The sequence below is a fragment of the Thalia democratica genome, chromosome 6 (genome assembly GCF_965202585.1).
Source record: "Thalia democratica chromosome 6, ktThaDemo2.hap1.1, whole genome shotgun sequence".
NCBI lineage: Eukaryota > Metazoa > Chordata > Thaliacea > Salpida > Salpidae > Thalia > Thalia democratica.
Window position 1 is genome coordinate 47,577,118 of NC_139170.1, and position 16,286 is coordinate 47,593,403.

At 26.7% G+C, this 16,286-nt stretch overlaps 1 protein-coding gene across 1 annotated transcript; it reads left to right on the forward strand.

The window, feature by feature from the left end:
• The first annotated feature begins 785 nt into the window (after positions 1 to 785).
• LOC145838387 (lysine-specific demethylase RAD23B-like) lies at positions 786 to 9,620 on the forward strand. The gene is made up of 9 exons (XM_082945967.1): positions 786 to 872; positions 1,172 to 1,247; positions 1,410 to 1,492; positions 1,753 to 1,811; positions 2,607 to 2,743; positions 3,392 to 3,562; positions 3,875 to 4,056; positions 7,336 to 7,503; positions 9,178 to 9,620. The coding sequence occupies exons 1-9, from the start codon at positions 807 to 809 to the stop codon at positions 9,274 to 9,276; spliced, it is 1,041 nt and encodes a 346-aa protein (XP_082802093.1). The 5' UTR covers positions 786 to 806; the 3' UTR covers positions 9,277 to 9,620.
• Positions 9,621 to 16,286: the final 6,666 nt, after the last annotated feature.

A 16,286-nucleotide genomic window follows, 5' to 3' on the forward strand; every position in this document is an offset into this window, starting at 1 on the left:
ATTCTAAAAACCTGGGAGAAATTTTGAAAGCTTGGAGAAATTTTGAAAAAGTCAGTGGCAATCCTGTATATATTAGTATTGCACTTACTGTTAAATTTTGAAGAATATTGTTTAAAAATTAAAAACTTTAATTTTTTAACTAAACTTCAATCTTTATATCTTGAAAGTTACCTTGAATTTAGTTATCAAATAGTAGCAGTAAAAATATCTAAAACCTAAGATAAAAATCTACAAAATGACATCAAATTAAAAAAAACAAGCTAGACCTCCAGGCTCTTAATATAATAAGTTAGTTATTAATACTGAGGAATACTGAGGCAAAATTTGACTAAAACTACTTTGTCTTACTTTATTTTTGGTAATATAATTTTTATTTTCATATGAACAAAATTTATGAGTACAAGTTTAAGTATGATAACTTGGTTTTAAGTTTAAATGTTTGAATATTAGTTTGAAAAGTATCTTATGGCTGTATTTAAAAACTAATAAACCAAACTACTTACATATTAACTAGTGTTTAGTTCTATAAAAACCATTACAAATTAAGCAAAGCTAGTAAAAAATCTGTAGTTATAAAAAAACTCTAAAAAGGTTTATTATAGTTTAAGTTAAGCAAGTATAACTCTATCTTATTACATCTAATGAAATTTTAATTTTTCTCTTATAATATTGAACTCTTATAATATTGTATACTTTTAATTTATAATGTTTTTCATATAAATTTTGTTTGCTTTTATAAAATTTTTAGCTTTGTTCTTATTTATTTTCAATTTCCTAAAATTTGCAGCAAGTAGTGATTAAACAAAATGCAAATTGTCATCAAGACATTGAAAGGTAAACAACACCCAATTGACTATGAGGCAGAAACGACTGTGAGTTTTTTTTACATTTCCAGCTGTTTAATGTTTAAATATTTATAGCATATTGTTTTAAGTTGCTATCATTTTAAAATAGTTTGAAAATTTATTTAATTTATTAAGAACTGTGAATTTGTTTGCATTTAGTTTTCAATTAATCAGATAATTATTTCAAACAAAAAATATTTTCAATTTAATCAAACTATATTTTATCCAAATGCAAGCAGTTCAAGTTATTTGAATTAAATTTCAAGCTGTAATACTAGAAAAAAATCCATGAATTTTTAAATTAATATTATTTATTTTCTAATCAGGTGTTGCAGATGAAAGAAAAGTTGACTGCTATTGAAAAGGACATGCCATCAGAACACACAAAGCTTATTTATTCTGGTAATTTATATTTTTTGCTCAAAAATTGTTTTGAGTAAGAGAAAAATAAAATTATAAACAGCTTGAATGTATTTAAATGTTATTTATACTTCTTGTAAAATATTGTAGTTATGATTTTTGTACAAATATAAATTTTTGAGTAAACGCAAAATCAAAATCTAGGTAAAATATTGGAAAATGCCCAGAAATGCGGTGACTTCATTCCTGCCGACAACAAAAAGTTCATTGTGGCCATGGTCCAAAAGGTAAATTGAATTGAACTTGAATTTAACATTTATTAGTAATATATTTTTGATGCAGAAGGTTTGTAAGATTTAATCTTAAATAAAGATATAATTTCAACAAAAATGGTATTTTTATCCTTGGTCAAGAAAGTATGTTAGTTTTTTTTAATGAACTTAATTTTAACAAGATTTAAATTTATAAATAATTTTGGTGCAGAAAGGTAGTAAGATTTAATTTTTAATAAAAATTTAATAAAACGGTGTTTTTATATTTTTTTTAGCCCAAGAAGCCTGCAGCTGCAACTGAAGCCACTTCTTCATCAGCTTCAGAAAACAAAACGTCAGTTTTTATTGATTCATATTTGTAATTTAAGTATACAAAAATGTACTAAGCTTAGAATTTCAAAATGGTGAAAATAAAGCTTTAATTTTAGACATTTTTCTAGCAACTAAAAACAAAAACAAGTAAAAATTTATTTCAGGCTTTTAGTATGTACTTGTGGTAAATTTTATAAATTTATATGATAATTTTTTTTTCCTAGTTTTTGAGGTAAGCTCCTCTGATTAGATCTTTTCTTCAAATTAGATTAATCAAATACACTTCTGTTGTAAATGTCTAAATGTAATTTTAAAATCTTATTTTATAAATATGTATTTATTTAAATAAAACTTGAAAAATGGCCTGAAAGTATGTGCTGGACCAAACAACCAATATCTTTTGTTAAAAAAAATTTAGTTTTAACGTAAATATTAATATTTCGCAGCACAAATACGTTTTATAATAAATGCTATTATTAACATGCACCCTAATAAAATTACCATATTGTAAGAATTATTAGTTTTGAAGCTAAGTATAATTTAGTTAAAGCAAAGTTTTTGCAAGTCTTTTATACAAATAAACAAGTTTGAAAATATTGAAATTATACACTACATCAGACAAACAGCTAATATTGTTTATATTTTATAAAATTAAATAGTATATAACTTTTATGCTACCTCAATTGTGCCCACCAATGTTTAGAAATTTAAATATACTATATAGCACTGTTTCCAATTTACACATTTACTATTTTTTAAGCTGCTGAACTAAAGTTGAAAAACAATTTAGTTTTAATAAAAAAATAATTATTTGCAGCACTGCCCCTGCTGCAACTGACAAATCCGCACCTGCCGCAAGCGAACCAGCTCAGGCTGCCACGGAAGCTCCGTCAACGACCACCCAAGCCACCCCTTCCCAGCAGCAATCCAACGAATCCGTTCATCAGCAACTCGGTAATTGTTTGATAGTAGTTGTTAGTTGGATTTTAAAGTAAACTGTTTAAAAATACTGCTAAGCAGTTCAAATACCTTTAATGTTAAAATGGTTACGTTGATCAGCAACTTGGTAATTGTATAAGATTTTCTTAAAAGTAGGTTTAATTTCGTAAGCATGTAATAAAATAGATTCGTGTTTAAAGTTAAATGCCTAAAAGTACAGCTAAATAGTTAAGTGCAAAAAATCAAAAACATGTGTTTATATTCAACACTCATTAAATAACTTGAAACATTGTGTTTATTTTTATCGGTTCGTCAACAACATGGTAATTGTATAAGATTTTGGTAATAACAGGTTTAAGTTCATTTAAAATATGTAAGATTAGATTGTTGTATAAAGTTTAGTACAGCTAAATAGCGTAAAAAACTTTAACCTGATGAACCTAAACAGGGTTACCACAAAACCTGGAAAATTATTTCAATAATTAAAATCATCCAAAATTCAATAACCAGTGAAAACTTTGAAGAGAGTGTAAGAAATCTAAAGTGTAGTGATAAAATCTGAAGTGTGATGTCAAAATGATATGCTTAATACAATTTACTAAAATTCATGAATACATGTTATTTCTGATAACAAACGTTTTTAACATACTATCCAACATTCAGTGACGGACGAAAACTTCGAGGAGACCTGCACCAACTTGTGCGCCATGGGTTTTCCCCGTGACCAGGTGGAAGCGGCACTGAAAGCTTGCAACAACAACCCCGACATGGCCCTGGATTTCCTCGAAGGCGGCGCCGATAGCATGGGACAGATGCTCGCTCAACAATCTATTTGTTAGTTTGAATATGTTTGTGTTTATTATTACTAACCAGTAATAGTTTTTGTTTTTGAGAAATATTTTGTTCAGCAATCTATTTGTTAGTTTGGTTTGTAAAAATAAATTTTGTTATAAGTTTGTATTTACAGCAAAGGTGTATTGCATCACTTTTTATAAGATCAAAAAATTATTTGTTAATTTTTTGTCTGCATTAGTTGATTTTAAATTTCGATCACCAAGTTTCATTCAATTAAGGCAGCCAGCAAAAATAAAGATTGCAGCAATTTACAGCCTCCACAACCTATTAATCATTTTTGCTTCTCAACAGCGCCACCGGCGAGCGGCAACCAGCAAACGGCAGCATCTCAAGGAGCGGGAATGCAGCAGATGCAGAGCATGATCCGTTCGAACCCCCAGCTGCAGCAGATGATGGCGCAGATCGCTCAGAACCCCCAGATGCTCCAGCAGTACATGAGCCAGATCAGCCAGCAGAACCCCGACCTTTTGCAGGTAATTTTTTATATAGTTTAGTAAATTTAGTAATTTATTTTAATCCTAAATAGTTTTCAGAACCATGCTCTTTCGCATTTTTTAAAATTAGCAATAAATTTTTTATGTTCAAAAGGAACTAAACAAGCCATCAAAACTCAGATATTTAGGGAGATTTTACTTTTTGGAACAGTAATAAGATTGTGTTATATATACTACATTTACGCTATATAATTTTATATAACTATGTAAGTAATCAATTAAATTAGGAAACCTAGATTCTATACAGGTATGCAAGTCAGAAAAACCCAGATATTTTATTTAGGTTTGAAGACAAATATTCTGAATTTTTATATAAATTATTTCAGGCCTTAAAAAAAGTTATTTTCTACTGCATTATGTAAATCTAATAAAATGTTAAACAGTTACATTTTTGGGTATTTTTTATGAGAGTAGGATTGATATGATCTGAAAGTAAATACAACAATTATAATGTTTATAAGCATTTATGTTGGCTAGGTAAATTCTTATACATATCCTTGTGATTTTATCTACAAACAGATGAGACGATTCATTGACCTAGCAAAATCATTTAAAAATTTTCAAATAAATTCAAACTTTAAAATTATGCAAATCACTTAGTTCACTATTGATTTTGGCACTTTAAAAAGCATAATTTTACCAAAAAGGAAACGCATATTTAACTGCAGCAAAAAATTAACAAGATTATTACTTAAGCTTGATAGTCAAATAAGCTAAACATGAAAAGCAGCTGAAAACAGTCCACTTTAAAAAACAACAAAATAAACAAATTCAGAAAAATCATATAGTACTGCTTGCGGTATCCCTTACACAGTGTGCAGCTTAATTGCTGGTAAAGATCCTTTTAAAATTAAATATCTTTCATTAAAAGTGACAAAACTAAACAAGCAATCAACACTACTTAGTTCTGACGAGCAGGAAATAACATTGGATTTTATATGAAAGCCTAAAAAACAAACTACAAGCCAGTTTTTATAAAATAAAAAAATCTTATTTAACTTTTTAGATATTGTAATTTTTATAAAAAGTTTCCGATACAAACGTATGGACCGCAAATTTTTTGGGGTCATTTTACTCGGAAATTTAAAAAATTACTAAAAAACTATCTTCTCCTTCATTTTTTGAGCTAGAGACCTCAAACTCAGGAAAAGCTCCTTTTATAATTTATAAGACTTTGAATGTTGAAACTTTAAAAATATTAAAAAATAAGAATTTTAGATTAAAAAAAACAAAAAAAAAGTACTTTTTTTCAAATAAAAACTTTATTTTTTAAAATAAAAAAAAATCCTGCGTTCAATCTTTTTAAAATTTAATGATACACTTTCTGTGAAAATTTGAAGAAGATTGCTAAAAGAATGAAGGAGGAGATGGATTTTTAGTGAAATAGTATTTTTTCGCGTTTTTAATTTGCGCCTTCCATTAGGAACCTATTGAGGATGCTCGCTCACGACTTTGATCTCTTATATCTCAAAAAATACTTTGAATTTTTTCAAGCGGTTATAAATGTCTGAAAGATCAGATAAAACTCAATAAAATAAGATTAACTTGTAAAAATCAAGGTGGTCCTCCCTATGCCCTTAAATTAAATTTGTTACATCAGGTTCATCAAAAATATGTTAACCTAATCTGCAAATCAAAAGTGCATTTGTTTTATCGTTAGTTTTTCTGTCAAAGTTATGTATTTTTTTGTGAGACTTTAGTTACTGTTGTTTACAGACAAAAACTTAATAACTGTTTAGATGTTTTTTTCTTCCATTTAATTTTTTCAGCCAATTTGTCAAGCATAATATAACCTTTTGGGTGTTTTATTAATTTAGTAAATGGTAAAATTGTATGCATTGACAGCACATTGAATCATGTTCAATATCGTTAGACCAAGAATTTTTATCATGAAGACTTCTAATCCTGGTACTTCTTTGCTTATGTCCTCCTCTACTAACCCACAACCATAACATCTTCCACAATACTGTCTTAGCCACTTAATAGCAGCCTGACAATAGACAAGTACGAGTGTAAAAACACGGCTTTTAGATAATCAGCAAGTGATTGAGCATTCTCAGCCGAAATGTACATAGGAGATCAGACAACAACCAAAACGAGAATAACTGCAAGGTGCTAGATTGTGCAAGAAGTCCATAAAGTAACTATATCTGAATATAATATGCTTGAAAATAGCATACACCTGTTTGTTCGTTGCACACCATGGCAACACTTTTATCTCCTGTCTTTGAAACGCAATCCAATTTTGCATAAACACATTCCATAATTTTATTACAATCTTCCCTTATCCGAGGACGGTTCACCTTTAGAAAGGATTATTTTTGAATCAATAACTTTGGAATTAATGTGAATGTTTCTGCAGATCGTAAGCGGATAATTGCCAAGCAGCATCCACACATCAAGTGTTGTATATGTATTGTATACAGCTCTCAAACGTACTATTAGTAACAGGCGTTTTCAATGTAACTCCCTTGCATTGATAAGAGATAAACAATTATATTTCTCGAAAACAGTTTGTTTAATTAAAGCATCTCAGTTATGAATGTTTATTTGTCAACAAATTATAGTCCTAATTGACAAAATATTCAATCAAGTATATTTCCAGCTAGGCCCATTCTTACAAAAAAAAAACTAATAGTGTCTATATAATAAATCAAATAAGTCATCAGGTGTTTCGCCTGTGTTAAAGGCATAGACGCGTCCAACACTTTTGTTTTACAGAAATTAACATCGGCTCATACTTTAAATTGACCTCAAGTTTTCTGGAAAAGTTCTTTGTATTATGAAAAAATCTTATTGCAATTTTTTAAAAACAATAAAAGATAAAAATTTATGATCTATGGAAGAAAAAAAAAAATATTTTTAGTTATTTAAGATCAATGTTTTTACTTAAAGTACAAAGTTCCTACTAACGGATTATTTATTATTAAATTGACAATAAACTGAGAAAACTTGATAAAGATTGGTTTGAATGTAGGAGATGATATAATTTTAATTAAATAATCTTTTTTTGCCTTTCTAGTTTTGCCCTTCCATTAGGATTTCATTGAACTCTCCGACTTTGTTCCCTATAATTTCGAAAACTAACTTTCATTACAAGAAACGGTAAAATGCGATTCTTAGCTATGTTGAATATCTTTAAAATAAAGTCAACATGCAAAAAAAAAAGCCTTATCCCCTCACGTATCCTGAAATCATAGCAGTTGAGCTCGTTTTAATAAATCAGTAAAAGTTTATATACAGCAAATCTTTTTTCAGTTCATCGCGCAGAACCAGAGCGAGTTCATCAGCATGCTCAACCAATCGGGCAACTCGAACGACTCTCAGTCCACCAATCAGAGCGCCGGAAACCCCCAACCGGTCCCCGGCAACCCGCAGCAGGTCAGGCTCGAGATCACCGCCGCCGAAAGAGAAGACATCAACAGGGTCAGTTGGAGAATAGTTATATTACTTCTATATTATATATTATTATACTAAGGTTTCTAGTGTATACAGAACTATTTTTTGGTTATTTACTGTTCAAGCTAATTAAGTTTTATTTACCGTTATTTATTTTATAACTAATATAAAGTGCATTATTTTATTTGTATTAAAAATTAAGAAACATTGTCAATAAAATTTTAGATTTTTTTGCAACTAACTTAGCTGCCAAAAGAATTCTTTATTAGTTATAAAAATTATTAAATTTTTATGTATGTATATATAACCATAATGTATGGTTTATAAATGCTATTTAGTGGCCGAAAATCGTTGAACTGAAATAGAAAGTTAAGTTGTATGTTAGTAAATTTTTCAAAAACTAAATTGTAACGTAGCCAAAATTAAATCAACTGATAGTTTTAAAGTAAAAAAATGTTAATATAGAAAAAGTTTGCCAGAATAAAAGTAATAGCTTTCATTTCTTTTATATCTGTTTTTTCCATTTAGTGATAGTTTTATTTGAAAATTAAAAATTAAGCAAGTTTAGCATATATTTTAATTAGTTTTCTATGTTTTAACAGATTATAGATGATTAGTAAATGTGAGTTATAAAAACTGTATATGTAAAACTAAAAAGTTCAACTTACATGTTTTCGAAAAAAAAAGATAAAGTATTTAAGGCGATAGTTATTTTGAAAAAAAAAAGCCTTTTGAAATATTTTACTTCTGTTAAAATATGTTAACTTAAACGTTTTGTTGGATATAAAATATACATATATACTAAATTTTTTTTTGTCTAACTAAAGATTTATTTATATAATCACATATATGTCCTACCTGTGCACTATACTCACAATCTTAAAAACTATCAACAAAACCAAGCAAAAAAATAAGTTTTTGTGCAACGCACCGAAAAAAGAAACTCATTAAAGCTTTTTATCAAAACTTCGAAGTACTTTTCTAAACTGAAAAAATAAATAAAATACTTTTTCATAGGGAAGTAATTTTATTTTGTCGGTTGGTTTTATGTTTTTAAATATTTCAAAATTTTTCGCAATAACACTTCAAACGGCCCCGCACCTACTGGCGTAATGGAATAATTTTATTAATTGATATCATGTTATTATTTTTTTAAATTAGTTTAATGTTCTAATTTTATTTTCTAAATCTTGGCTTTCTGCACACCAATTTTCATAAAAGTGTCAAGTTTTTTTATCCCTCATCCACTGTCTCTAAATTACATACATATTACAGTTTATAATTATAACATTACGTAAATTTAATAGCAAATAATATAATAATTGTTTAAGTATAATTTATAATTGTAATATTACCTAAATTGAATAGCAAAGAATATAATAATTATTTAAGTATAAATATTAAAACAGATGTCAGGACGGGGACAAAAAATATTAAAATCATATTTAAGCAGAATACAGTTAAATAATAAATTTTACCGCAGATTTAAATATTTTTTATACATTTTTTTCTTTTTATACAGTTAAATAATAAATGATGCAGTTTAGTATTTATTTTCCCAACCAAACTTGATATCGAATAATTAAATATTTAATTTTTTTACACAAGTAATCGGAATGGGGTTCAGCAATATTAAATATAAAAAAAAATATATGTATATAAATAAAATATAAATATTAATAAAAATATTTAATTTTACAGATAGTCGGAATGGGGTTCAGCGAACAGGCGAGCATCGAGGCGTACTTCATGTGCGAGAAGAACGTTCAGAACGCCGTCAACTTCCTCCTGCAGGGTTAAATTATTTCGTATGTTCGTGAGCACGCGCGGTCCCGATTCTATTAGAAAATATTCTGTTGTCTAAAAAAAAGTTAAAAATATTCTACTTTCTTACAATGCTCTATAAAATTGCTGTCTGTGTATGGGTTGAAACTACAAGTTTTCGATTAAAAATAGGAACCCTTTCGTGCTAATATAGTTTAATAGTTTCTTTGTTTAAATTGTTTCCTGATAAATGAAGGTTTTTGTTAAAATAAATGTTTTTATTGAAATAAGTTTGTCCTTTGTTTCCTTTTGTGAGCGCCTTAAATTTGGTTGAATGACTGATAAAATGACTTTAATAAAATGTATTTCCGAAAAAAAAACTTTTAATTTTAACTAAAAAGTATACTTATACATTTTATTAACTTCTTATTAGAAAAAAAAAATCTGTAGAGCCTTTATATAATACAATTGCTTAAAATATTAAATAAAAAAAAAAGTTTTTTAAATATCTTCATGTTAAACATACTATTTAGAATTCATATGTAATAAACAGATGACTTAAATAAAATTTATTTATAAGCTGCTTAAAAAAAATTTACTTAAAAAATAACCCAATTCTACATTACAACTGTTCTGAAAGTAAAGTAAAGTTTTTAGTTGTTAACAGTTTCAGTTAAAAATTTTATTGAGTAAATTTTTAGTTTGTATTTTTTAATCAAAACTCAACTTGATTAACTGTTTTAGATTGTAGTTAAAAGTTTTTTATTTTAAGTAAAAGTTAAGAAGTATTTTTAACAAAGTAACAAGCATTAAATCCTTTAAAGACTGAACAATTAAATCTCCTAATTATTGTAACATCATCGACTAATTAACTCCTTAGTAGATTTCAGTTAATGAAATTCAAAACTTAAAATGTACCAAAACCTCTACTTGACCTGATATTTTTTATTTGAAACTTTATTTCAAAAAAAATCTGTTGCGGCCAAATCCATACTAATACACGGTTTTTGATACAATTCACTAAAAAGAACAAATTTGTATCATAGAACTCTTAATATTCAAATACAACTCTAATTAAACTGCTTTTCAATTAAAAAGATAGAGAATGATTAAAATAGATACTACTCGGCCCTCCGAGATTTATTTTTTAATATTCTTGCCCGCCAAAGGCTTTTTGGGTAAATCTGTCCCGTAAACCACGAAAATCGGCTTTAAAGAAGGCAATAAGCCAGTAAATAAAAGGTGTGTTAAAGTTTCGAAGTGTAATTTAACATAGTTTTTTTTAAATGTATAATTATTCACACCTTAAAAATTTGGTCGTAAACCACTAACTATGACTAAGTATTTACCGTATTTTCTAACTTTGCCTGTTAATAGTATAACATTTTGTAAATATTACTTCTACTGTGTGAAATTGTCTTAATTTTTACTGTAAGTTCTCTACTAGAGTAAAAATTTCATTAGCATATGATCACATGCACAATCATTTCAATTAACAAAGTTTAAATTAAATTGCTTGAATGTTTTATTTAATATTAATAAGCAAGTTTCACTCTTTTCTTGATAGTTTTATACTACAGTAAAGAATGAAGCATACACAAAACTATAATAGTGAGAAACCGATTTTTTTTTCTTTGATTGAAATGAAAATATATTCAAGCCTGATACTATTAACAACAACTAGTTGGAAAACAAAAATTAAATCGTTTAGTAACAGAAGATCCTAGCGAAACAAGTTGTCTGGATCATATAATAATATTATTATGCAGTATCCTTCTATTATTACACTAAAACATGTTTCTGTGAGTTATAGGGTTAACACACTTCAACGGAGCTATTAAAATAATGAAAGTACTAATTCACAAATAAGTTTTAGTGATTCAGACTAATTTAAAAATACTTAAATGTTACATTTCAAAACTTTGAACACTAATACACCGATAACGACATTAAAAAATAGTTATATAATAATCAAGATAAGCTACAAAATCTAGTGTTAATTTGTTTGCTATATTTTTGAATGTTTTGGAAACTAACGCTTTTAGTTTCAGCACACTTTAACAACAGTTGTTTCTACAATATACAATTGACTTTAATTTTTAACATTTTAATTTTCTGACTGACTCTACCTGCTGGAATGTTTACGATTTATATCTACCTTTTTTTGTCTTTGATAGACCTTGAAGCATCAGAAAATTTGAAAAAAACAAAATTATTTGCAACTAAAATACTGTAAATGTGTACAAAAAAATTTACTTCAAATATTGTTTTGTTAGTGATTAATCAGTTTTATACAGTAATGCGGAGTATCCAAAAAATAGAATTGTATATACAAAGTAGTTATTTTAATTTCGTTTAGACAATATTTAATAATATTGTAAATTTCGAATACTTCTAACAAATGAATTTTTTTTTTGATATACAAAGTTTAATGTCTCGCTAACTACTTTGTCAAATGTTATCAGTAAACTACACATACACGAACTACTTTTCTTGAAACTATTTAAACATATACATTCGCATTTTATGCTATTACACTAATGTTTATTTAGCATTATTCTAAATTATTGTGATTACTTCTACTAAGCTAGAGCTACCATAAAAAAGTATCTTTAAAATCCTTCTTAGTATTTATTGTTGCTTGTAATAACAGTAGAGAGCACGAATAACTTAAGTTATAAAAATTGAATTTTTGCTAAAATGATTTGATGAGTTTATCAAAAGATAATTAAAACTTTGCATAAATAAACACATAAACATGCCTCTTACATTCAAAATACTTGAATTAAAAACAGCCCGTTTTCGACTAATAAAAAAACTAATATTAAGACTATTAATTTTTTTTACAGGTTAACATATTTTAAACTTCATTTTATGCAGATTGTTTTTTTAAGTCTTTTTTAACTTGTGTATTGATATTTTACACTATCAAATTTTTTAAGATAATTTTTCTTCTTAAACTCTGTATGAGCTTTAGTTTGCCAGGTTTAAATTCCTGTAACGAATGCTTTCAAAAGCTTTGGGAGAAAAATGACAAAAGTTTCAATTCGTTTGATTTTAATCTTTTTAACAAGCTTTATGAAAGCACTGACAAAAATAAAAATATTTACTTTTCACCACTGAGCATTTCGCTTACTCTTTCTTTGCTACTTATAGGTTCTGATAGAACAACCAAGCAGCAACTTGAAGAAGCACTAGGATTTGTAAAAGATGAAAAACTTCTTTCTAGTCTTAAAGAGTTGAATGATGTACTTAATTCTAACGCTGATGGTTTACAAATCAAACTTGCTAACTCTGTCTTTCCATCAACAACTTTTTGAGGTGGTAGCAAAGTACAAACGTGAAATAAAAACCGCATTAAAATATCAAGTATAGAATTTAGACTACATGCACAATGCAGAAAAATAGAAAACTATAATTAATAATTGGATTGGAAGTTGTACTAATGGAAAAATCAAAGATTTGTTTAGTAAGTTGGACCCTGATACTGCATCTGTTCTAGTCAGTTGTATCTACTTCAAAGGTGATTGGTTCGATAAGTTCAATTTTCGTTCAACCAGTGATACTCCTCCCATTGTAAAGAAAAGAAAACTACTACTGTCAAAATAATGAGTCAGACAAATTACTATTCTTATATGAATGTAGATGAAAAAGGGTTCAAGTGTGTCAAAATTCCTTACAAGCAACCAGATTTTAGCATGCTTATTGTTTTACCCAATGAACAGTTTGGGATAAATGATGTGATAAAATGTTTAGAAACTGAAGCTATTGAAAGTCTTCAAGATTCTGTAAATTTTAGTTGGGAATATATCTTTTTTGAAAATACCAAAGTTCAAAACCGAGTTTGAAGCTAGTTTGAACGAAACTCTGCGTTCGTTGGGAATAGAAGATGCTTTTGATAAAGTAAAATCAGATTTTAGTGCAATGTCCATGCAACCAAAAGGACTTTTTGTGGATGAAGTAGTCCACAAAGCTTTTGTCGAGACAAGTGAAGAAGGAACTGAAGCTGCTGCAGCAACTGGAGTAAAAAAAAATAGTGCCTCATCTGATCCTGAACAAATTGATTTCACAGTGGATCCTCCATTTGTGTTCATGACATTGTACAAAAATCAAACTTTGTTTAAGGGAAAAGTAAGTTTAATGTAAAGTTAAGTTTACTTATTTCTTATTTCATTTGTCTTGTTAAATTGTGCACCTTGCCATGCAAGTTTTTCATTCAGTAAGAATTCTTTAGTTTCATGATCGTTTGCGTTTTGCAAAATTAATTTTGTTAAAATTTTACATAACTGACTAGCTCATATGAATAATATGTAAATATAATGAAAATAGAACACTAATAAACAACCGTAGAACATAGTATTTGGATAGTCTACGCTTATTCATCAATTTGAAAATTCATATAAACTGTTCCATTTCACAGCGGATCATTCATTTGTGTTAATGATCTTATACAAAATCAATCTTTGTTCATAGGAAAAGTTACTACATTGTGATTTGTTTTTTGTCTTCATTTCCTGTTTTTTTAATCTTGATTAAGTAAGTGTTTTTAAGTTAAATTTACATTTAGTAATTTATTTTATTACGTGTTTGTTTATGTTGCAAATATAAATAGAACACAAAAATTGCCTTGTTTGTATAACATCATGTCCAGGAATAGAAATAAAAGTATAACGCATTTCTTCACAAACTACTAAATATAACACTTTAATGTCCATCGTATCATAGTTAAGGTTAGAATATAATGAAAATAATTTAGACAAAACTCTAATCTAACCATTCGAGTAAGCTAAGCATTAATTAAGTGGTTTCTAAAAATTAAGAACACTCCAGCAGATTACCCAATAAACAATAGGTTTAGCTAAGAAAAAACTATTAATGAACCTGTTTTAAGTTTTTCTTATCATAAAAATTTTAAATTATGGTGTTTTTTATTGAGTGAAAATTTTGCCCATATTTGCTTATTTAATCAAATTTTTGTTGTTTATAGTATGGTTTCTATTCCAAAGAAAAAAATATTTCGTATGCTTCTTGTTTTTATTTTTACCATATTTTCACAAAATGAAACGATTTTTTTATACACACTTTGTGGGAGTCGGTTTAGTTTTCGTAAATTTACAAAGTTTATATAAGCAATCAGAATTTGATGCTAACTCATATAATAATCAAAAGTTTATGATGTTTTAAATAAAACATTTTAAAGATAAAAAAGTAAGAAACTAACATAAAAAACTTAATTTAGTATAATATCTATGTATCTTATTAATTCTAATCACCTTTTACTTAAAAATCAAAAAAATAAATTGTGCTTGAAACATATAATGGTGTATTCTTTGTTTCTTGAAAAAACTTAAAAAAAATTTTTTGTCGTCAACTTGGTACATTCAAAAATAAGTATTGTTACCTTTTGTATTATTCATTTTAAAGCACTTACTAATTTTAAGCATATAAAAAATATAATTTATCATTACAACAACTATACTTTACTTTTGCTTCGTTTTTACTGCTAGAAGAATATAAGTTTTTGCTTAACTATAGGAATAAATCAAAAGTTAGGTACAACAAGGTTCAGGTTTAGATAAATAAATGGTTTAATTAATACTTAACATATATTCAAAGTTTGTTGAAAACTGTTAGTTTGCTTTGTTTTATAACAATTAGTTTTATTACTTATAAAATAATCTTTTTTTTTTAGTGAATTTTTGAAAAAGTTAAAACTGGAAACTATTATGTGCTCTATTGAGTTGATAGCTCTGTTTTGTCTTGTTTTGGCGAAACAGTTAAGAAGAAAAAACACGATACTTTTTGAAAGTATGTTTAAACACACAGTATAATTTTTTGTAATGTTTTATAATGATTTGAGTTTTCAATGATTTTTTTGAACTACAACTTGAATTTTAAAAAAGTATTAGCTTTAGCTTCTAGTGATTTAATTGTCAATTTTTGTTTTTGAAACTAAACTTTTCACATTTATTTTTATAATAAAACTAACCAAAAATTTTTTATCGATATGAAAAACTACTAATAAAAAGCCCTTTTATATTTTTATAAACTGATTTATATGTATCATTATTTTCATGTAAATTTTATATCAATTACGAAAAAAAAAATAGATAAAAATGTTAAACTAATTAAATTAAATTGATACTCCAAATAGATCTTTTTAAATTTTTCAACTGATATTATGTAAAATTTCAGTTATTTTTGTGTTTGTGGCAGTTACGACTATGAAAAGTTTTTTGTTAATATAATTTTTGAGATGTTTTGTAAAGAAAGATTATTATTATTATTAATGTTGCATGTCAAAGTTGAACTAATTAAAGTTTTTGTCCTCTTAAGCTAGTGAAAAGTTCTAGCTTTAAAACTAATATTTTTTTTGTACGAACTAAAAGCCAAAGAAAAACTAATTAATCATCAAGCAGGAAAAAACGTACTTGCGTTTTGTTTTTAAACCTAAAATATATAAAGTTTGCGCTTTGGTGCTAGTGATTTGGATAGAAATCTTCATTATTAATTTTTAAAATCACATTTCATTTTACTGTATATTACCAAAATCTAGGCTACAATAAGTGGATTAAAATATTAAGAACTTTGTTAATCTAAGTAAGAGTCATTATCATTATCAACAATATAAAAAACTAATGATTGAAACCTTAGTCAAAATAAGTGTATTATGATATTAAATATTGTAAAAAAAGTAAAGACTTGACATTAAAAGACTGAAATACCAGTTTTATTGAAAAGAAAGTTAAAATGTATGATTAAATGAAAAATAAAAATGATTAAAAACTTTGAACTTTTACGGATTTTATTTTTCTTTATTATTACTATATTTATAAAGTAAAAATAAAAAAATACTTGTTTTGAAGCATAATATATTTATTACCCGTAAAAACAAGTCAAAAACAAATACTTAGTTGAATATTTGTAAAAAAAAATAGTGTATACCGTAATAGTTATAAGAACAGTAAAAGCATAAAGCAAATTACTAAAACTTACTTTTGTTACTGAATAGCAAATTTTAAGTAGTATTTGAACTCTATTGAACT